Raw genomic sequence first — 21,349 nt, forward strand, 5'->3', positions numbered from 1 at the left:
TTTTAAAATACCCCACAATTGGTCCCATAAGCCTTACTGTGTGCCTGATAGATTTTTCCCACTAAGAGGGTCACATGGACAATTGAACTAAGGCAGTGAGGTGCAGTTGAAATGACAAGATGATTTGGGGGTGGTGGTAATGCCTGGGAAGACAGAGTCTGGGTGGGGAGGGCAGAAGAGAATGCTAGGGTGAGGGGGTTGCCCCTGCGGAGGGAATGGGAATGGACGGCCTTGCTGAGGAGGTCACATGTGATGGATGACAATGAGGGGGCATTCCAGGGAGAGAGAATAGCAAATATGAAGGCTCTTGGGGACATGCTGGAGAGACAGGGGAAAAGGTCAGTGTGGCACAGCTTGTGCGCTCAGAAAGGGAAGGCTGTCCCTGGGATGTCTCCAGGAGACAGCAGGCAATTCGAGCTGGCCACTGCCCGTTGGCCCAGAAATAGCTGTTCCTATTGGGCTTTAGGAAGTCATAGACACCCTGGTGGCCCAGGTGCCTTCAGGGGATAAATCTACCCTCATCCAAGTCATGTCCAAAAATGCAACTGGGGACCCATTTCCCCAGGATCCCAGTACTGTGTCAGAGAACCACACAGCGAGAGCTGCAGAAGCCATGTGCTGGGTGTTGAGCACTGACTGTGCTTTATACTCCCGTTCCCACCCACTCATCACTACAGCCCTCTGAGATACATGCTGCTGGAGCTCCCATTTCACAGATGAGAAAACCGAGGCCCAGGCAGACGAAGGAACTTGTCAAAGGTTACACAGCTAGAGAGCATTAGAGCTGGATTCAAACCCTTCTCTGTCTCACCCCGAAGCCCGCAAGCCCTGCCTATTACAGAATTAAGACAGCCTTATGCTTTGCTCTTGAATTCATGTGCCTTAGCCATGAACATGGGAGCTAGAAATCCTTCCTACTTAAAACTTCCCAAACTCAAAAATAAAACCCTGCTCTGTTTAGAAGATGGACCGGAGCTGCGGCTGGTGGGCGGCTCAGGACGGTGCTCAGGACGGTTGGAGGTCCTCCACCAGGGGGCCTGGGGCACCGTATGTGATGACCTCTGGGACCTCAATGAAGCCAAGGTCGTGTGCCGACAGCTGGGGTGTGGACGGGCCATTGCAGCCCCTGGAAAGGCTCACTTCGGCCCGGGCTCGGGAAACATCCTCCTGGATAACATTCAGTGTTCGGGAAGCGAGAACCACCTCGGCCAGTGCCCCAGCTCCGGGTGGTCAGACCACAATTGTGGCCACCATGAGGACGCCGGTGTCGTCTGCTCAGGTAGCCTGTCCCCCCGTGGCAGTTTCTTCCTGAACTTTCAGCCAGCAACATCTTAGTGATGGATGGCGGTTGTGCACAAAGCAGGGTTAGGGAAGTGGAGGGCGGTGGCCCCGCAGATGAGTGTCCCTTTAGCCAGGTTGACAAAGAATGCTGACAGCCTGACTCCATTCTAAAGACACGTGTGCCAGGCCCACATACCTGTCAAGTCCTGTTCTCTGCAATCTCTCCCAGGCCTGAACTGCTTTTCCAGGATCCAACATGCCCGTGTTGCTTGTGTAACACGAAGCTTACCTGCTTGAGATCTGAACCACCACCTGCCTTCATAAAATGTAACTCAGATTTCCTACATCTACCTACTTTTTTTTAATTCATGCAGATGCTGGGGACTGGGCTCCAGATGTGATCCCTGCATCCCCAGGTAGGTCCAACACCGTGAACTTCCAATATCTCTGCAAAGTGAGTAGGAAATCTAATCTCTGTCTTGACCTAGACACTGCTGGACTGTGACCTAGACACTGACTGACTACCCAGGGAGCTTTTAAATTCCTGATGCCCAGGCTGCACCAAGACCAGTCATATCAGAATCTCTGGGGTCACACCAGGTCATCAGTAATATTTAAAGTTTCCCATGTGATCCCAACATGCAGCAAGTTGAGAACCAGCGGCTTAGACAATAAGCTAAGAGCCTCATTCCCCAAATGAAATGGCATCCCCAACTCCTCTCTGGACAACAGAGCAAGGAAGGCTGGGGGGAGGGGGAGAGGTTCTATCACCATGGCTGGGAAGAGGGTCAAGATGGAGAGGAGAGAAGGTAGAAAGTTTTGCCTCCCAGGGACATGTGTTAAAAAACGAAAGCCTGCAAGAAAACACCGATGCATCAATGGCTCACTCTCCCAGTGGGTCAAGAACAAGCTGAGTGTGAGAAGTGAAGCCATTTGGGGCTATTCTGAGGGACTTCTGGCTTCACAGACATGGCAGGAACAGAGAAAGGGTATACCTTGTTCTGGTAACCTACTCAGAGTCGATGTGTGGCAGTGATGTCCAAACTCAAGACTCCAGCGGGATCTAAGCACGTGTGGTCCTGTCTCCTACAGCGGCCTACCTCTCCAGGACAGGCTCTAGCTGCCCACTTCCCTTCTTGCTGGCACCCTGGTCCCCACCCAGCCTCCTCCCCAGCCCTGCTCTGTGACAACTTCCATACTCTGCCCCCACTCCGGGTTTGGATGTGGGGCAGGTCAAGGTCAGGGTGCACCCTGTAGTGTTTGGGGGGTGGGCAAGGTGGCTGGCAGCCTGTCCCTACTCTGGACTGGCATCACCATGGGACATTTGGAGGGACACATTTGGAGTGGGGGCCTCTTACCCACTCCAGTCCAGGCCCCCAGGGCATCCCAGGTGGGCGTCACCATCCCCTGTAGAAATGAACCTGTGGGAAGGGGCGATTGACTTCCCCACCTCCAGCTGAGGCCCCACATTTTCATTTTGCACTGGGACCCACTAATCGTGCCGTAGCCCGGGAGGGGAGGCAGAGCCTACAGAGCCATTTCTCAGGGACTGACAAGCAGCTACCTCTGCTTGGCGCCCTCTGGTTTTTCCTTTTCTATCCCAGCGAGGAATCTCCTCTAGCCCCCGGCCAGGGAGGAGAACACGGTTTTCGGTTCATCACACAGCTCTGCGCCACGTCCACTTGCGGTCTAGAGTATCAAACCTCAGAAGCCTTTTCTCTTTTTTCTCTCTGCTATAGTATTCCTTTTCTGAGTCAGAGAGGCATAGCTGACTGAATAAAAGAATGGGTCATGGAATAAAAGAAATTATAGGGGGAAATGAAATCCTTTATGTCTAAACAGTATACACCTTGTAAGCTAACCACTTCTCGATAAAGCATTATATATTCTTCTGGACACACACATACACACACACACACACACACAGAGTAAGGCTTTTGCCATTTAACTCTCTAAGGGAAACGCTGCATGTCAAACATTTTAACAAAAGGGAATTGCTTCTAAGACAACTTTAGGTCATCAAAAAAATGCATTCTGCTGATGTCCAGCACCCTTCCTGGAGAAGGACTGAGAAGGCAGGCAGTGGGTAGTGCCGCTGTCCTCACTGCTCTACACCTGGAGGCAGAGCTGCCCAAGGAGGACAACGGGCATAAAGGAATTCTTAAATGCATCTGACCCATTTGCTTCAAACTCTGTGCCCGCCAACCCCTAGTGTAGGACTCCAGCAAGTACCAGCTTCCCAATGGACAGGCTTTCAAAATCTGCCTTCGGCTCACCAGGCACTGGCGATTAAGGATGCATCTAGAGGGGCGCCTGGGTGGCTCAGTCGGTTAAGCATCTGACTCTTGATTTCGACTGAGGTCATGATCTCACATTTTGTGAATTTGAGCCCCGTGCCGGGCTCTGTGCTGACAGCACAAAGCCTGCTTAGGATTCTCTCTCTTTCTCTTTCTCTCTCTGCTCCTTCCCTATTCATGCTTTCTCTCTCTCAAAAATAAACATTTTTTAAAAGGACACATCAGAATGTAGAAATATAGGCCTCCTGGAAATCAAAGCCAAAAGGACACAGGAAAGGAGGAAGCTCTCCCACTGAGGGTCATCTATTTCAATGTAATTCTTATCCGACCTGCCCTCCCCTGCCCAGGGCTCTCAGCCATCCAGTTTTTGTCCCTGTGCATTTCTGCACACTCTGCAGTGACATGCTCAGAAGCCCAGTGATGTTTCTGTGGGTGATGCACGACTGATCGATCTCAGGACAGCCCTGGGGTTGGTGGACCCTAACACAGAAGAGAAAATAAGTCATGTAGCTGTGTGCTATCTGTGATTTCCTGGCGATTCACCGAAAGAAGGGGAGAGACCACATCCCGCGTTAGGAGAGAAAAGAGAAATGAGCGTGCGTGCCCACACCATGCTTCAAGACTCAAGCAGAGTTACAGGTTCACTCATTCGTACGTAAATATATGATGTTTTTGTGATGCCTCTTTCCTGATTTTCTTTGGTTTTGGTTTTTGCAGCTCCCATCCCTCAAGTGCCTACACCACGAGGTAACTCTCTTTTCATTGAAAGTATAACCTGTAAAGGATAGAATCACGTTGATAACCTATAAAAGCAGAATGGATGTCTGTCTGTTCTGGCTACCTGAGGGGAAGGAATTGGTGGGAAGGAGCCCTCACGAGTGCATGGATTGTCTACATCTGAGTTGAGCTGGTTTGCATGGCAGGAAGCTGGGCGGAGCATTAATGAAATTATTGGCTGGACACCCCACACCTGCCACATATATGTCCCACGCCATTTCCAGTCTCACCTACAGCCTTAGGGTCCTGCTCTGGTACAAGTCACACATCTTTCCTTCCCCCTCATTCCCTCTCAGGGATGCACACACTGCAGCCAAGCCACAACTATGCTACCACCATGATCCCTTCCCATTTTGTGACTCACTGTTGAGTTTGATGGAATCGTGGATTCTACTCCTGGGAAATGCCAGGTGCATGCCGGAAGAAGCCAACCAGTTGTCTCTTGTCTGCCCACAGGAGGAAGTAACTCTTGTGGAGGAGTCATTTCTGGTCTCTCGGGCTCCTTCTCCAGTCCTTGGTATCCAACAAACTACCCCACCGACGTGGAGTGTATCTGGGTGATACACGTGGCTGAGAAGTTCCACATAGAACTGGTGATCCCAAGCCTGAAGTAAGCAGCTTTGCCTTTTTCTACACCAAAGGCCAGATTAGCTTTGAATCCATGCTTTCCTTAAGTAGGTGGACTTTCTGCATATCTAGTCAACCCAGCTCAGTTTTGATACAACAAAAATGTCAAAAATCAGATAATAAACAACAGAAACGTGTTTCTTACAGTCCTGGAGATTGGAAAGTCCAAGATCAGCATTCAGTGTCTGGCGGGGCCCTGCTTCCTGGTTCACAGCTGGTTATAGTTTCACAGTCGCTTCACCTGGTAAAAGAGACAAGGGAGCTTTCTCAGGACTCTTTGTAAGGGCACTGATCTTACATTGCGAAGGCTCTGCCTTCATGACCTAATCACTTCCCAAAGGCCCCACCTCCTCATACCATCCTGCTGGGGGCTAGGTTTCAACATATGAATTTTGAGGGGACACAAACATTCAGCCTGCAGCACCGTGTGACACATCCTTTCACATTTTAGGTGAAAATAGGTCTGGTCATCTGAGCTTAGGAGTCTTATAATCATTGAGCTCAGCTCCCTATGCACTGGAGAACGCCCCAAACACCCACGAGCATCCCTGACACCAGACCACCAAGGCAGCGTCATCTGGGGTGGCCCACACACGAAGACCTCACGAACCCTCCACTCTCAGCCAGCTCCACTGGGGACACTGCTTCTTCCTTGGGCCGAGCCCAAGTTTGTTCTTCTTCATGCCCATTTTCCGAACTTCATTCTTGCCTCTAAGGCTACACAAAACATGTCTGCTTCCTCTTCTTCAAGAATGTCTGTCGTGACCCTGCTAAGAGTTTTCTTTCGCAGATTAAATAGACTCCATTCATGCATTCTTCTTAGGCCCATTGTACTTCCTGCTTCTTTCTCTGACCATCATCCATTTTTAAAGGAATTTCTCCTATTTTAATGCATATTTATATGCATGTATATATACATACATATTCACATATACATGAGTGACTTTTTAATGCAAATTAAAAATATTGCTTTTCCTGATATTGTTTAACCTGGTTTCAGCTTTCTACACTGGGTCCCAACTGGGTCCTTCTCTCTTCCTGACTTTGTCACAGTCTCTGCCAGACCTCTGCCACTGCTTTCCATCTGTGTTTGTTGGCCTCAGCAGTCAAGGAGCTGAATGGCTAAATGCTGCCTTCAAATGGGAAATGGGTCAGCAGTGGAGTGAGGGATGCATTCGATTAGCTTTACCTGATGGCCAAAATTCCTTGCAAATGGGGGAGAACATAAACCAATATCAGGGAGCATTGTATATGGTGAACAAAATATACTTATCATTCATTCATTCGTTCATTCATTCACTGCACACACATTTACTCATTTAAAGCAGTGTGAGAAGATTTGGTATGCTATATTCAAATCTATGGAATCCATAGTTCTATTCTTTTGGGGCACAGAGTATCATTTTACCACTTCTGGAAAATGGTTATTCCAAACGGCTGCAGTGGCCCACTCTCCCTGCAGTCTCAGAGCTGCTGTCCCAACAGAAATTTCCTGCTCCAATTTCAGAGGATGCAAATCAAGGAGCTGCTTAAAAGTGTTACCTAGAGCCAAAGCGTAGGCACTAACTTTCAGGGTTTGATGTTTTTAAGACTAGATTTCTCGATATCTGCTTTTTGCGTGTAAGGACATGAAGTCAGTTAGTTTGCTCCAATGAGGCTCCACTAGAAATGGCAGACCCCACAGGACATTCGTCTGGGCCTGGAGGCATCTTCTATTGTCTCAGTTGCGGGCATGGGGTACCACTGTCACATAGTGCTTAGAGGCCAGGGATGAGGCTGAGTGTCCTACTATTCACAAGACAGCCCCCCACAGCAAGGACTTCTCCAGCCCCAAATGTCGATGGTACTGAGAGCCCCTGATTGCAGCTTGCTTTAGTTTTTTTTTTCTATTTCAGCTCCTATGGAAACCCGCTTCACACTCGATTTGCAAAAATTATATTCATATTTAAAATGTGCCATTTCATTCTTGCTAAGTGAAGTGTGTCTTGTTTTCCACTGAAATGGTTTCTCAGATTATGGTTTCATCTGTTACTGTCACCCTATTGTCACCTTACACACAAATGTTATCATTTTTTCTTATCTTAAAGGTAAGAGGCACTTGGCTCTTACTCCTCTGGAACGGGTGTGCTTTCAACTAACAGGCTTTCAAATTTGGGAGTCTGCGTACACTGGGAGGTATCCATTGTGCGTGTATTGTGCAACAGGCACTTACAACACATGCCTTAGGGGCCACTTACGGCTGTTGGAATGCCAATGTGCATACCTCCCGTGTTTATCATGTTAGATTAATGTTGATATTCTTTAAGGAATATTTGTTGAGCCTGCTTTCATGCAGACTCTGGTCTAGGCACAGACTTCTAGTGGCAAACAAGACAGACAAGATCTCTGTCCTCATGAAGTTCATATTGTAGATGGGCAGGCAAATAGTACTCAAATAAACCAGTAGCTCAAGGACAATCCCCATCGGTGAGAAGTTGATAAATGCTATGAAGAAAAATATATATACCTAGATGGTAATAGGATAGAGAAGGGGTGGTTGGGCAGACGGGGTTTGGTGGGATGGTCAGGGACAACTTCTCTGATCATCCAGGTTGGAACCAGGCAGTTTGGGGCATGGAAGGAGAGAGTCCTACTCAGCAGGCCCTGGGGGCTTATTGACAGCAGGTCAACATCTGTCCCTGCTCCAGGTCCCACTGAGTGTTCTACTCAATGAGACACTAGCGGACACTTGCCCACACCCCCAGGGAATGTCAGAGTTTGAATAGAGTCAGGGGACATTCAGGAGGCACTGGAGGTAGAGAGGAAGCTGATGGGAAAGATCAAAAGCCAAGATACCAGATGGGGGCCGCTGAAACAGAGCATGTGAGACACAGCGCAAGGATGACTGACCTGGGCCGGTGCCCACAGGGAAGGACAGAAGGGCAAATTCAAGCCATATTGAAGGGGTCAAGTCCACCAGTGGGATGTGTGGTTGAAAGGAGGCAGCAGTGATGATTGCAGTTTCTGGCTGGATACAGTACAAATGACGCTTTCATTTAAGACTTTTCTGCAGATTTCCTTGAGGAGATTTGCTGTGCCTTTACCTCCTCAGATTAGAAGACATATACGGGTGCCCTTATGACTTTATTGAAGTGTTCGACGGACGGCAAGTTGCTTCACTCTCCATGGGCAGATTTTGTGCTGGGGCAGAGCTCACCTTCCTCTCCTCTTCAAACATCATGACTGTGGTGTTCAGAAGTGATGCCATGATCACCAACACAGGGTTTTATGCTCTGTATAATGCCATTCAACAAGATGAAAGGGAGAGTGGTAGGTATCCTAATATTCACCCTGGATGGAAGCTAGATCTAATTTGTGTCCTTTCCCTTTAAGAGAGGAGATGCTTTCTAAATCTGACCTGCAGAGTCCACCATCATTAATGCCACCCTGAGTGACGTCCACTCTAACAGTCCCCAGCCAATCCCTCACCCTGCTCTGCCACTCACTGTCCTTTTCCACCACCAAAACATCCTGGCTAAAGAAACAGGTGGCTGGATCTCATATCTTGCATTGACTGTGTGTGTAGATGAAGGACACAAATGAAGATCTTTCTTTTCCAAAGGAGGGGAGGATGCAGTAGGGCCGATCCTTCTGGAACAAAGCTACCTCAAACTACAACTACCAGTCCACCTGATTCCAGGTGAATTCAATACAAAACCACCCAGAGCACTTATACAGACCTCTTAGGATGTGGGGAACATTCCCGAGCTCTCAGTGGATTATGCTCAGGGTGACCACGTAACTTATCCTCCAGTCAGGATACTTTTGAGAGTTTAAAAGGGACTCTAAACTAATTAACAGGCATTACTTGCTCTATGACAGTTATAAACCAGGACTATTCCAGGCAAAGCAGGACATAAGGCCACCCTACCTAGAGTCTCATAGCCTAATACAGAAAAATGAGCCCAGGTGCTGGGCATTCCTTCTCTAACTGCAGAAGGTCCTAGAGTTTTGGAGACAGCACCACAGCTCAGAAGCCTCTGTCTTCCTGTCCCCCAGGTGCATCCCTGAGACTGGTGAATGGCAGTCACAGGTGTGAGGGCCGGGTGGAGGTCTTCTACAACGGCACCTGGGGCACAGTGTGTGATGACAGCTGGGACATAACAGATGCCAGGGTGGTGTGCCAACAGCTTGGCTGTGGTGAGGCCTTGTCAGCCCCAGCTCAGAGCTACTTTGATGGAGGCACTGGCCACATCATGCTGGATGATATGCAGTGCATGGGGAATGAAGCCAGGCTGTGGCAATGCACACACAATGGATGGTTCTCCCACAACTGCGGGCACCATGAGGATGCCAGCGCCATCTGCTCAGGTGAGCCCCCAGGACACAGCCACCCTCAGAGATAGTCTTGCCCACCTGCAGCTTCTGGGAAGGGAAAAATCAATGCCAGCAATTACTCAGAAAGGAAACCATGGCTTCAAGCCATCTTTTTAAAGTCAATTTGTTTAAGAGTTAGTGTCCTTTCTCTTAAATTATTGTGTCTGTAAACTGTTCAAGTTTCCCCCTTAAAAGTTGTGATAATTAGATAGAGGATTTGTGTCATCAGACATCCCAGTCCTGGATAAGCATGCCACGGTGTTGGTGACAGTCCACTGCCCCCTGACTAGGACTAGCAGCTGCTGTCCAGAGTGCTGAACATGTGCCAGGCTCAGTGCCGAATCCAGCTCATTCATATGCTCACTTCATGTTCACAATCTCTAATAAGAGAGATGACTGCATTCTCATTTTATTGATAAGGTAACAACGGCATTGTCTCGATGACATGCAGGCCCATACTCTGTTAAGTATTGCCCCCAAGGTACTGTACGAAAGACTGAGCTTGGCTCTGTTACTAATGCTCCTCCAGCCCTATAACTGACCAAAAGGAAATACATACCATCTATTTTAATTGCTTTCAATTTTCATACTTACAGCAATTAGATGAACCATCATGAAATTGAAAAGCAGAGTGTTCCCCCTCATCCAGTGGGCCCTGACGTAGGCTGCCAATCTTTAAACAACGTCGATGGGTTTTTATACACACTCTCAACTGCCCAGAAAGAATGTGTTTGATCCTTAAACAAACAAACAAACAAACAAACAAAGTACCTGATTTTCTTTTATCAATTACATGACTATCCTACTTATTTTTTCTTTGGTCTTTGAGTAGGTGTTGATGGCAGTCCAAAAGTGGGACCAACAGGTATTGTTCTTCCATACATTTCAACTGCTCACCAGGCCCCTGAAACATGTGGTCCTGGCCACTCTTTAATCCTGTAATCAGGGCACAGTCAACAGCATAAGCCTTCTGTTGCTAATGAACAAGAGCGACGCATCCCGTTAGTGTTGACAAAATGGCAGGGCTGGGGGCCTGCAGAGGGTGGGGAGAGGGCCGGGGGTAGAGTTCAGGTTCACCAGAAGTGTAGTATCTGGGCCCCAAGGATGCCCTGAGTTGGCACCTGCAGTGAGAGAGAGCTAGCTGCTTGCAGGGATGATCATGCCATAGATGCTGTGGGAACCAAGGAAATGGGAAGCCCAGGTGAGCCCCCAGCGAGTTGTATCAAACTACACCTATCCACACACTTAGTGTGCAGATGTCCCAACTCTTGGGTTGGACAGTCATCTCTGTCCAGTGGGACACAGAGAAGTCACAGCTTGGAATGTCAATATTTTTTACTATTTTAGAGGCATATTTTGGATAAAAGTCCTTGCTCACAGCATCATTTTTTCTCTGTATATCTTCACAGACTCGACTGGTGACAGTCCTGCTACAGGTATGTCAGCTTTACATAAACCCTTCACGTGGTTTTTCTTTTTTTTCAATATATGAAGTTTATTGTCAAATTGGTTTCCATACAACACCCAGTGCTCATCCCAAAAGGTGCCCTCCTCAATACCCATCACCCACCCTCCCCTCCCTCCCACCCCCCATCAACCCTCAGTTTGTTCTCAGTTTTTAAGAGTCTCTTATGCTTTGGCTCTCTTCCACTCTAACCTCTTTTTTTTTTTTCCTTCCCCTCCCCCATGGGTTTCTGTTAAGTTTCTCAGGATCCACATAAGAGTGAAACCATATGGTATCTGTCTTTCTCTGTATGGCTTATTTCACTTAGCATCACACTCTCCAGTTCCATCCACGTTGCTACAAAGGGCCATATTTCATTCTTTCTCATTGCCATGTAGTACTCCATTGTGTATATAAACCACAATTTTTTTTATCCATTCATCAGTTGATGGACATTTAGGCTCTTTCCATAATTTGGCTATTGTCCTTCACATGGTTTTATACTTGCCTTCTTTTCTTTTTTTGTTTTTTATTTTAGACAGAGAGAGAGAGAGAGAGAGAGAGAGAGCATGAGTGGTGGAGAGGAGCAGAGGGACAGAGAGAGAGAATCCTAAGCAGGCTCCACACTAAGAGTGGCTTGATCCCACAACCCTGGGATCATGACCTGAACCAAAATTAAATTAAGAGTCTGACACTCAACTGACTGAGCCACCAGATGCTGTTTGCCTTATTTTCTTTGCTTCTTTTGAGAAAGAGAGTGCACATGAGCAGGGGAGGAGCAGAGAGGGATGGAGAAAGAGAGAATCCCAAGCAGACTCTGTGCTATCATCAGTGCAGAGTCCGATGCAGGGCTTGAACTCATGAAACGTGAGATAATGACATGAACTGAAATCAAGAATCAAATGCTCAACCAACTGAGCCACCCAGGCACCTTGTGCCTTATTTTCAATGTTAGCGCTTCCAACAGCTGGATAAATGCTCTCTTCCTTTTACATATGAGAAGCCCCAGCACAGGGGGTCTTTAATTTAAATTCCACACCAAATCCAGTATTTCAGCCATGAAGTGGGTGTTCTGTGTGTTGTTGGTGCTGATTCCATCTGGGATTTGTATATCACATGGGGGATCTTCTAATATGAGCAGTTTTATGACTGGACGGTGATACGTACTGGGGCTTACATTGTCCTTGCATCTTTTCATTAAAACACATGCTCAGACCCATCTGTGCATATGGGTCCAGAAAGCCCTGTCAACCATACGTCACTGTCATTTGTCCTCACGAAGCCCTGTAATCTTGCGGGACATGTATAATGGTCTCATCTGACAAACAACAGCATTGGAAACTCAGAGGAGTTCCCAAAGCCGGCTTTTGCAGTTATTGGCCAAAGCAGCCCTGGAACAGGTGTCCCTCACTCCTGCTGCCTATGCCCTCTGACCCCTTTGAAAACACCAGCACAGCTCAGTGCCTCCTATCTGATGGGGTGTCTTTACCGCATCTTACAGATGAAAACTTCCACTGTGGCGGTTTGCTCACAAATAATTCGGGCTCCTTCTCCAGCCCTTGGTATCCTAAAAAATACCCCACAAATGTGGTGTGTGCCTGGGACATACAAGTGGATGGCAGGGCTCATGTCAAGCTCACGTTTGATGTGGTGAAGTGAGTAAATATCTCCCACTTTTACTCTCCTCTTTGCCCTGTCATAGACACTGTTGTGCTGCCCACTACCCCTAACCCCACCAATAAGCAAACAAACAAACAAACAAACATAAATAAATAAAACCCACCTTCCATAGTTAACTCTCAAAAAGTGAGGAAGGCCTGGGAGGCCTGTTCTGTAATATCAAAACTTTGATCAAAACTTTCATTTTTTTAAGCTTATTTATTTTTGATGGAGAGACAGAGTGTGAATTGGGGAAGGGAAGAGAGAGACGGAGACACAGAGTCTGAAGCAGGCTTCAGGCTCTGAGCTGTCAGTGCAGAGCCTGATACAGGGCCCAAACTCATGGGCCGTGAGATCATGACCTGAGCCGAAGTCGGATGCTTAACCGACTGAGCCACCCAGGCACCCCAAAACTTTAATTTTTTAAATAAATTTATTTATTTATTTTGAGAGAGAGTGAGAGAGAGAGACAAAGAGAGTGAGTGGGGGACGGGAGAGAGAGAGAGGAGAGAGAGAATCCCAAGCAGGCTCTGCGCTGTCAGCACAGAGCCTGATGCAGGGCTCAATCTCATGAACTGTGAGATCGTGACTTGAGCCAAAACCAAGAGTTGAACACTGAACCGACAAAGCCACCCAAGCACCCCCTTTTAAGGTACAAATATTTTAAGGCAGCAATTCTAGTTCCAGAAAATCAGTCTACTGACAAAGTCTTGTGCATGGAGGATAATCATGGCAGTGTTCTTATAGGAACACTAGATTGGAAACCATCTAATTGGCCATCATCAGTAGGGGATCAGTTAAACAGGTTTGGGTCCATCACACACATAGGGGTATCGCTAGGGAATGGTCTACAAGAAAACCTCGAACAACACTCCAGTGGCTGCCTTCTGTGCTTAGACTCTATCTGGAAGGGAACAAAAAGAAACTGTTCATTGTAGCTTCTTCTAAGAAGCAGAATGACATCAGAGGGACTAGTCAGGGATTAGAGAAAAATGTACTTTTCACCACATACCTGTCAATAGCAGTTAAGTTCTATTCTTTGTGCTTGTAATCCATATTCGGGAAATGCAATTCAATGGAAACTTTACAAATTAAAAGGATTTTATAAACAGGAAGATACATACTCCCTTTAGCAACAGGGTCCTATTTCCCTCCGATCTGTGCAAAAAGACATAGGTTTCAGATACCTCTTCCAGAACCTTCCCTTCCTGAACCAATCTGTGCAGTGCTTGGTGGAGGAAAAGCCTCAGCGGATGGAGTCTGAGTGATATCGTATCTTCATAGGATGGAAAACTTCTTTGGATGTCCGTACGACTTCATTGAAATCTTTGATGGCCCACAGAGCGAATCTTTTTCTCTGGGAAGATTCTGTTCTGGTACAACCCCAGTATTCACCTCCTCCTCAAATCGCTTGACGGTGGTCTTCCACAGCGATGCTATCGTCACCAACATGGGCTTTTTTGCATCCTATGAGTCTCTTGTGCAAGATGAGAACAATACCGGTAGGTCCTTTGGTCATTTTGGCCCCTGTGCTGCCTGGTAATGAAGACGAGGGTGGGTGACCGAATCTGACTGGGCACGAGGGACTGGAAAAGGTCCCCATGCTCCTTTGTTTACCCCCAAGATCTGACAGGGGTGGGGGGTGTGGTTGAACACCCAACACTGCGTGGAACCACACGTCCACACACACACCTTCCGATATTAGAGCACATCGCACGTGCTGAGGAGGGGTCTTGTCTGACGCTGTCTCCAAGCCCGTTTCGTTCAAAACAGGTGTAGTCCCTTAAAGCTGCGTCAAGATGTTGTTCCCCAAGAGCAGCCACAGCTAGTGTCAGCATGCCTGGCGGTGCCCACCTCACACGGGGCTTCTGGGGGCCTCCTTTGGCCTCTGTCAAATAGTCCTGTCTGGGGAAAAAGCTTTGAAACACACCCCTCAAAAACTCACATTGACGTGAGAGTACTCTTTGCGGCCCCCTTGAGCCCTTGGTGGCTCCCTCCCCACGTCTGAGAGGAGAGCCCTCAAAAGTGGGTCGACTCACAGGAAATTCCCGGGACCTTCCTTGAGGGCAGGGGCAAAGGGGGAGCTCCCAGAGCATGACCCAGGCGTGTCTGTGGTCCCCAGATGTGGCCCTCAGGCTGGCCGGAGGCAGCCACCGGTGCGAGGGCCGCGTGGAGCTGCACTACAACGGCACCTGGGGGACCGTGTGTGACGACAGCTGGGACCCGCGTGACGCGCAGGTGGTGTGCAGGCAGCTGGCCTGCGGCAGGGCGGTGTCGGCCCCCGGCAGGGCGCATTTCCACCAAGGCGTGGGCCCCATTGCTCTGGACGACGTGGAGTGCGTGGGGACGGAAGCCAGGCTGTGGCAGTGCCTGCACAGCGGCTGGTTCTCCCACAACTGCGGCCACCACGAGGACGCCGGCGTCATCTGCTCAGGTGGGCCTGATGCTGACACAAGCGGGTGGGCGAAATGACATTCCCAACTGTACTCAGAGCAGGAGGGGGTCCTGATGTCACTGTTTCCCGAGCTTCCGCCGCTCAGATGCCCCTGCGTGGCTTCTGCCCACCTCCCACACACACCACACCTTCCTTAATACTTTTCCTTCACGCGGACTCCTCTTCTTTTACTGACACGAATTCATTTTACGAGGAATTCCTATATCCCCACCATACACGGACAGCCAGGATCAGCCGCCATAAATAGACAATACATACAAACAGACACAGCGGCAACATAGCAATACGAAAATGTTTACAAATTAAAATAAACAATGAACTATCAGGGCACCTGGGTGGCTCAGTCGGTTAAGCGTCCGACTCTTGGTTTCAGCTCAGGTCATGATCTCAAGGTTCGTGAGATCGAGCCCTGTGCTGGGCTTTGTGCCGACAGAGCCCTCTCTCTCTCTCTCTCTTTCTCTCTCTCTCTCTCTGCCCCTCCCCCACCTCAAAAAAAATAAACAAAGAAACTTAGAAAAAATAAAATAAACAATGAACTATCTATTCTGATCAATGCATGCCCATGCATATCTGAAAATGTCTTTAATCAGAATGGAATTCAATGTAGATTTTTAGATTATAATGTTATATAAATATACGACTCTTAAAATAGAAGATGCATCACCTCAAATTATCTCGCATCCCACCAGTGATGAATCATACCTCTGGGAAGCATCTCTTTGGTTCATCTCCCTTGTTACCCAGGTGACACAGAGATGACTCCTAAAGTCACAGAGCTGGGAAGCTGGGAGCCCAGGTCCCAGCCCAGGGCTCTTATTCCTCAGTTTTATCCCAATTGAGTTTCTGCAAACAAATTCAGTACTTGGAGTCAGAAGCCCCAGTCTATCTCTGCATCCTTCTGGATTTGGCTGGGAAGAGGCAAAGTGGCTGACCAGCTAGACCTGGCCGAAATGACGGGAGGATGAAGGAAAAAGCAAGGGTGGCAATACTAGAAGGTTTTGAGAGGAGAAGGGAGAGGTCAAGGGGCAGAATCAGTGTTGAAGCAAAACATGACCGGAAGCCACATGCTGACTGTGACATCCGAGGACAGGGCTGGGGGCTTCAAGAGCAGGGAGGTGTGGAACCCGGACCCCTGGAAGAGCTACTCAAGGTGGGTCAGAGGTGAAGGGGAAACGTCAGAGGTCTCCACCCTGGCCCTCGGCTCCCTCCAGGTGCTCAAGTGGCCAGTGCACATCCTTGAGACAAACGTAGTCCCACGGTTTGCAAACTGACATTTGCTCTGGGAGGCAAGACCCACACACCCAGGAAGAATCACAAAACCAAAGGAAATGGCAAGCTAGGCATTCTACATAAGGCAACCATCACTGTGAGCAGAGTTTGAAAACAAATTAAAGACATTGTGATGTCCCGCAGCTGGACAGAAACGAGCCCAGTGACCCAAGACATCTGCTGGTTGTTACCATGGCAACTCGGGGCTCATATGCCCAGATTGGGTGCCGTTTCTCCCTAGAGCCAGACATGGACCTTTCTGTTCCAAATAAGCAGATCAACCTCTTGGGTTTGAGAAGAATGAGTTTGATTTATGTCTCTCACAGCCTCTCTGCCTTACTCAACACCATCAGCTGCTGGGAGTTACCCAACTTCAGGTAATTTCAATTGTACTTTTTTTTTAATTTGAGAGAAAGAGAGAGCATGAACAGGGGAGGGGCAGAGGTAGAGAGAGAGAGAGTGGGGGAGGAGAGAGAGAGAGAGAGAGAGAGAGAGAGAGAGAGAGAGAGAGAGATTCACAAGCAGGCTCCACACTCAGCCTGGAGCCAGATGCGAGGCTCAATCCCACAACCCCGAGATCATGACAGAGCCACCTAGGCACCCCTTCAATTATTATTGATTAACTTGTCTTGGCAAAGTCACCCTGGGCAGTAGGGCTGTGGATAGATCCAAATGTCCTGGACCTATCACCCTGGCTTCATCATTCGTGAGCTGTGGGATCTTGAACAAATCTCTGCACCCACCTCCCAACCCCGCCCCCTGCCTCAGTGTCTTCCTCTAGATAAGGATAAGGAGGAGGATAATAATATTTGCCTCCTAAAGCCATTCTGGAACTCAGTGTTCTCTCTGTGTAGAGCAGGTGGAGCAGGGCTTGCCGCATGGGGCACACTATTCAGATGCCAGCCTGCTCCTTCCAAGCACTGCAGGGGTTTAGCTCTGTCTGTCCTGCTTTCTACATTTCTCCCTGACAGAGTTGTAAAGAATGAAGGAGCTAAGGGGCACCCAGGTGGCTCATTTGTTGAGCATCCAACTTCAGCTCGAGTCATGATCTCACAGTTCTTGGGTTCGAGCCCTGCATCAGGCTCTGTACTCACAGCTCAGAGCCTGGAGCCTGCTTCAGATTCTGTGCCTCCCTCTCTCTCTCTCTCTCTCTCTGCCCCTCCTCCACTCTCTTTCTCTCTCTCTCAAAAATGAATAAAAACATTAAAACATTTTAAAAATAAAAAGAATGAAGGGGCTGAAAGCATCACTTGGTCTTTCCCTGACTCTGACCGACTCAACAGTTGACCGGCTCACATTTTAAATTAGGTCAGCTGCTTGTCTGCGGCACATTCTTTAAGAGTAAAATGCAATATGCAGAGGGGTTAGGAAAAAGAAGTGACCCCAAACCTCAAAGAAAGCACCAGGGTAGGTTATACTGGACAGTAGTGATGCCCAAAGAATGCTTTCTTTAAAACATACCTGCCATGCTCTGATTTTCTTGAGTGTGCTTTAGCTGCTTGTCTTCCTGGTGCACGTGGCAGCAGGGTGATGGAAGACTCCCCCAAAGAGCAAGGACCTGAGAAGGGAATCCATCTAGAATAGAAACTGTAGGTAGTCCACAAGGCTGAGGGCCCACCGACAGTTAACTTAGAGTTAAGCGTGCTTGTCACCTAAGATGTTGTATCCTGTTTTGTTTCTCTCTGTCCTTAGCATCTTTCCCAAAGCCAGCAGAGGTGCCCACATCAGCAGGTAAGCTGTTCCTCTCTCCTCCATGGCCTTCCCTCATTCGAGTTTTAGCTCAGAATTACCCCAGTGTTACTACCGTGGGAGAAAGTGTCCCCACTGGAAACACTGCTCCGCAGCCTCAGGTGGGTGCCCGAGGGCTGAGAGTGACCCACTGACCTCAAATCTCCCCCCAACCCCACCTTGACCTGTCTTTGGCTGTGTCCCCATGAGCTATTCTTGGCTGTGTCCTGAGCACATCCCATCTCTGCTCCCTTCTGTGACTCTGTCCTCTGAACACGAAGGGCGGTCTGGAATAACTGCCTTATGAGCTCCCAGGAGCATCTATGCACATGTGACAGCACCTGATCCCGAACCAACATAGATGGAGCCATTGTGATCATCACTTGATCAATGTGTGTGCAAGGGCAGGCAGAGAACATTGTGCGTGTGCATGCACACACACACGCGCGCGCACACACACCAATTGGTGTGTGCATGTTAGCATCTCATGAAAAAACCCAGCAAACCCTGTGAGTGCCAGAAGCCAAGACTTCAGGACACACAGTGAAGAGAAGAAATGGCTCCATGATGAGGCGGGTCTCTGGGCCAGCGGACTAAGGAGCAAAACCATTTCCCAACCAACTGTCACCTCAGGAAACACAGGAGGTAATACTCAAGGCAAAAATTAAATGAGTGAAGCAGAGTGAAAGGGGGAGTAAATCTATCGCCATCCATCACCCGTACAATTTCCAAGAGCTGCTGGCTCTTCTGTGGCCTTTCGGATGAGCCTTGATGGAAGTCATTGCTTGAAATTGTCCCCCAAGGTCTGGGTCTGCGGCTGGTGAATGGGTCAAGCAGGTGCGAAGGCCGAGTGGAAGTCTACCACGCAGACACCTGGGGCACGGTGTGTGATGACAGCTGGTCCATAGAGGATGCCCACGTGGTCTGCAGACAGCTTGGCTGTGGCCAGGCTGTGTCCACCCTCTCTGGGGCCAGTTTCAGCCCCGGGTCAGGCAGCATCCTCCTGAATGACGTCAAGTGCACAGGAAGTGAGTCCTCACTGGGGCAGTGCCCTCGCAGCAGCTGGCTCACACACAACTGTGGGCATCACCAGGACACTGGTGTCATCTGCTCAGATGAGCGCAGGTCCCTTCTGGGCCAGTCATGGAGCTGCCAGGCCAAGCCTGAAGTTAGCAGATGGAGTCTAGAAATGTTCCCACGCTTTAAACCTTCCCCACGTCCGGGACAGATTTCTGTTCGAACTCTGAAAAAGTTGCGAGCTCTTTAATGTACGGGAGGGCCCCCTTCCACTGGAGTGGCCATCAAGGTTAATCCATTGGACAATACAGAAAGCAATGGCGCTTGTCTCATAAAAATTGCCGGGAGGATTACACGAGGCATTCAACACCTTCTCAGGCACATGGCACTCTATAGATGCGCAGAATGTTAACTCTATTGCTGGTGGTGGCATTTTCGTTACAAAGGCAAATTCTTTCAGAATCACTACCCCAGAGTTTTTGGCCTGGTGACACAATCCACACCTGGCTGTAAAAACCCAGAGGGGGCAGCCCTAGACGCATAAGAACAACTGTTTACACAGGCTTGTTGAGTGACGTGTAAACTGAGACAGTGACCTTCGAACCACTCCACTGCCCTGGTTTCTGTTATGAAACCACCCCTGCGTCTCCTTTGTCTTTGTAGATTCTACAGCTGCTGGACATACAGGCATCTGTGCGTTCACATCCATCTTATTTGCTATTTGGTGACAAGCCATCTAGTGCAGGGTCCCCATGCTGGGTCTCTCTCACCAACCTTAGCTTGCCTTGACAGTGGCTCTGAGCTCCAGACCCTCCCCAGAAGGCAAAGTCCCAGAACTGTTTTCCATCCCCCTGGGGCCCTACTCTGCACCCAGAGGAGAAGCCATTCTGGGTGTTAACAGGCTTGATGTCCTCCTTCCTGTACATGAGGTCTGCATTTCAGCAGGATGGAGACACCGGTTCCTTGACCCAAAGCTCTGTGGTTCTGAGAAGGTGCTGGGCCTGTGGGGCCACGCCTTCACAATCCCGACATCCACGTTATTTCTCTTATTTTCTTACCCTTAACCAGAATAATACATACACCCGTATCACCTGTATGAGCTACCATCACATTTTAAATGCCAACTACCTAGGGGCACCTGGTTGGGTCAGTTGGTTAAGCCTCCAACTTTGGCTCAGGTCATGATCACACAATTCATGAGTTCGAGCCTTATGTCGGGCTCTGCTGGAGCCTGCCTCAGACTCTGTGGCTCCCTCTCTCTGCCCCTCCCCCGCTTGTGCTCGAGTGCATGTGCGTGCTCTCTCTCTCTCTCTCTCTCTCTCAAAAATACATAAACATTTTTTAAAAAAATAAATGCTAACTATCTGATCAGAGATTGGATAGGGTTGTTTAAAGGCAAACTCACGCATGTGATATAGACGGTACTGAGAAGATTATGAAATTGCATTGTTGGCTTAGAAGGTACTTACGATGACTATTTTCTCTTTCACATGTACAGTTGCTGCAACTCCTGGGGAACAGCCACATGTTTTCCAACCAATAGGTATTTTTTCCGTCCTTACATTTTGCGACTTCTTTTCTTAGGCTGGCATTTGTGGCCCACAGAAATGTAGCCAACATAATTTTCATGGCCCCGGTGCCGTACGGAATAAAAGCTGTGCTCATCAGAGACAAGCTGGTGGGATGGTGGGTTCTCCCCATGTGGGGACCTTTTCAAGCCGAGCCAGTCACCCACCCACCCTCAGTGGCATCACTGAAAGGCTCGTAGGAAGATCCTGAGCCACACAGTGCTCTTGTGGGCCCTTCTCTAGGGGGGACCCCATGAATCAGCCCCGTCTCTGGGGCTCAGAATCTGAGAACCAGGCTCATCTGCTTTTGGTTTGAGGGTAAGTTTCACGCAGTGAGTATCTGACCTTCTTGTAGGAGCGACGCCCCTCTTCTGCTGCGCAATTTTCCAGCCCCAACCTTCTCCATCATCCTCCGATAAACACTTCATCCTTTTTAAAATTCAAGTAAAGTGAAATTAATTTTGTTCTGAATATTCCAAACATTCTTTAAGAGACCTGGGTAAAAAAATGTGAAGTCTGAACCCCAAGCATTCAGCTGAACTGTTTCGAATTTTTAGAGAAACCACATGACAAATGACACCCAAAAGAGAATGAAAGCAGACAGTTGGGGTGGTTTTTTTTTAATTTTTAAAAATATTTTTATTTATTTTTGAGAGAGAGAGAAAGAGACAGAGCACGAGCAGGGGAGGGACAGAGAGACAGGGAGACACAATCCGAAGCAGGCTCCAGGCTCTGAGTTGTCAGCACAGAGCCCGACACGGGGCTCGAAATCCTGGACCACGAGATCACGACTGGAGCTGAAGTCAGACATTTAACTGAGCCACCCAGGCGCCCCAAGACAGTTGCTTTTAAGTGGTCGTCTGCAAAGCCA

General features: G+C 48.6%; 1 protein-coding gene across 1 annotated transcript in view; it reads left to right on the forward strand.

Moving 5' to 3' along the window:
• Positions 1 to 21,349, forward strand: part of LOC122201844 (deleted in malignant brain tumors 1 protein-like) — a gene marked incomplete at its 3' end in the record, with an annotated part of 44,945 nt that overhangs the window by 6,646 nt on the left and 16,950 nt on the right. Inside the window, exons 7-21 of the mRNA XM_042907808.1 lie at positions 962 to 1,279; positions 1,656 to 1,697; positions 4,296 to 4,325; positions 4,812 to 4,965; positions 8,074 to 8,291; positions 8,584 to 8,661; positions 9,021 to 9,332; positions 10,171 to 10,203; positions 10,748 to 10,774; positions 12,284 to 12,437; positions 13,726 to 13,943; positions 14,564 to 14,875; positions 16,492 to 16,542; positions 17,858 to 17,896; positions 20,409 to 20,453. Coding sequence (XP_042763742.1) covers positions 962 to 1,279; positions 1,656 to 1,697; positions 4,296 to 4,325; positions 4,812 to 4,965; positions 8,074 to 8,291; positions 8,584 to 8,661; positions 9,021 to 9,332; positions 10,171 to 10,203; positions 10,748 to 10,774; positions 12,284 to 12,437; positions 13,726 to 13,943; positions 14,564 to 14,875; positions 16,492 to 16,542; positions 17,858 to 17,896; positions 20,409 to 20,453 — 2,031 coding nt within the window. The remainder of the gene's footprint in view (positions 1 to 961; positions 1,280 to 1,655; positions 1,698 to 4,295; positions 4,326 to 4,811; positions 4,966 to 8,073; positions 8,292 to 8,583; positions 8,662 to 9,020; positions 9,333 to 10,170; positions 10,204 to 10,747; positions 10,775 to 12,283; positions 12,438 to 13,725; positions 13,944 to 14,563; positions 14,876 to 16,491; positions 16,543 to 17,857; positions 17,897 to 20,408; positions 20,454 to 21,349) is intronic.

The sequence above is a fragment of the Panthera leo genome, chromosome D2 (assembly GCF_018350215.1).
Source record: "Panthera leo isolate Ple1 chromosome D2, P.leo_Ple1_pat1.1, whole genome shotgun sequence".
Taxonomy (NCBI): Eukaryota; Metazoa; Chordata; class Mammalia; order Carnivora; family Felidae; genus Panthera; species Panthera leo.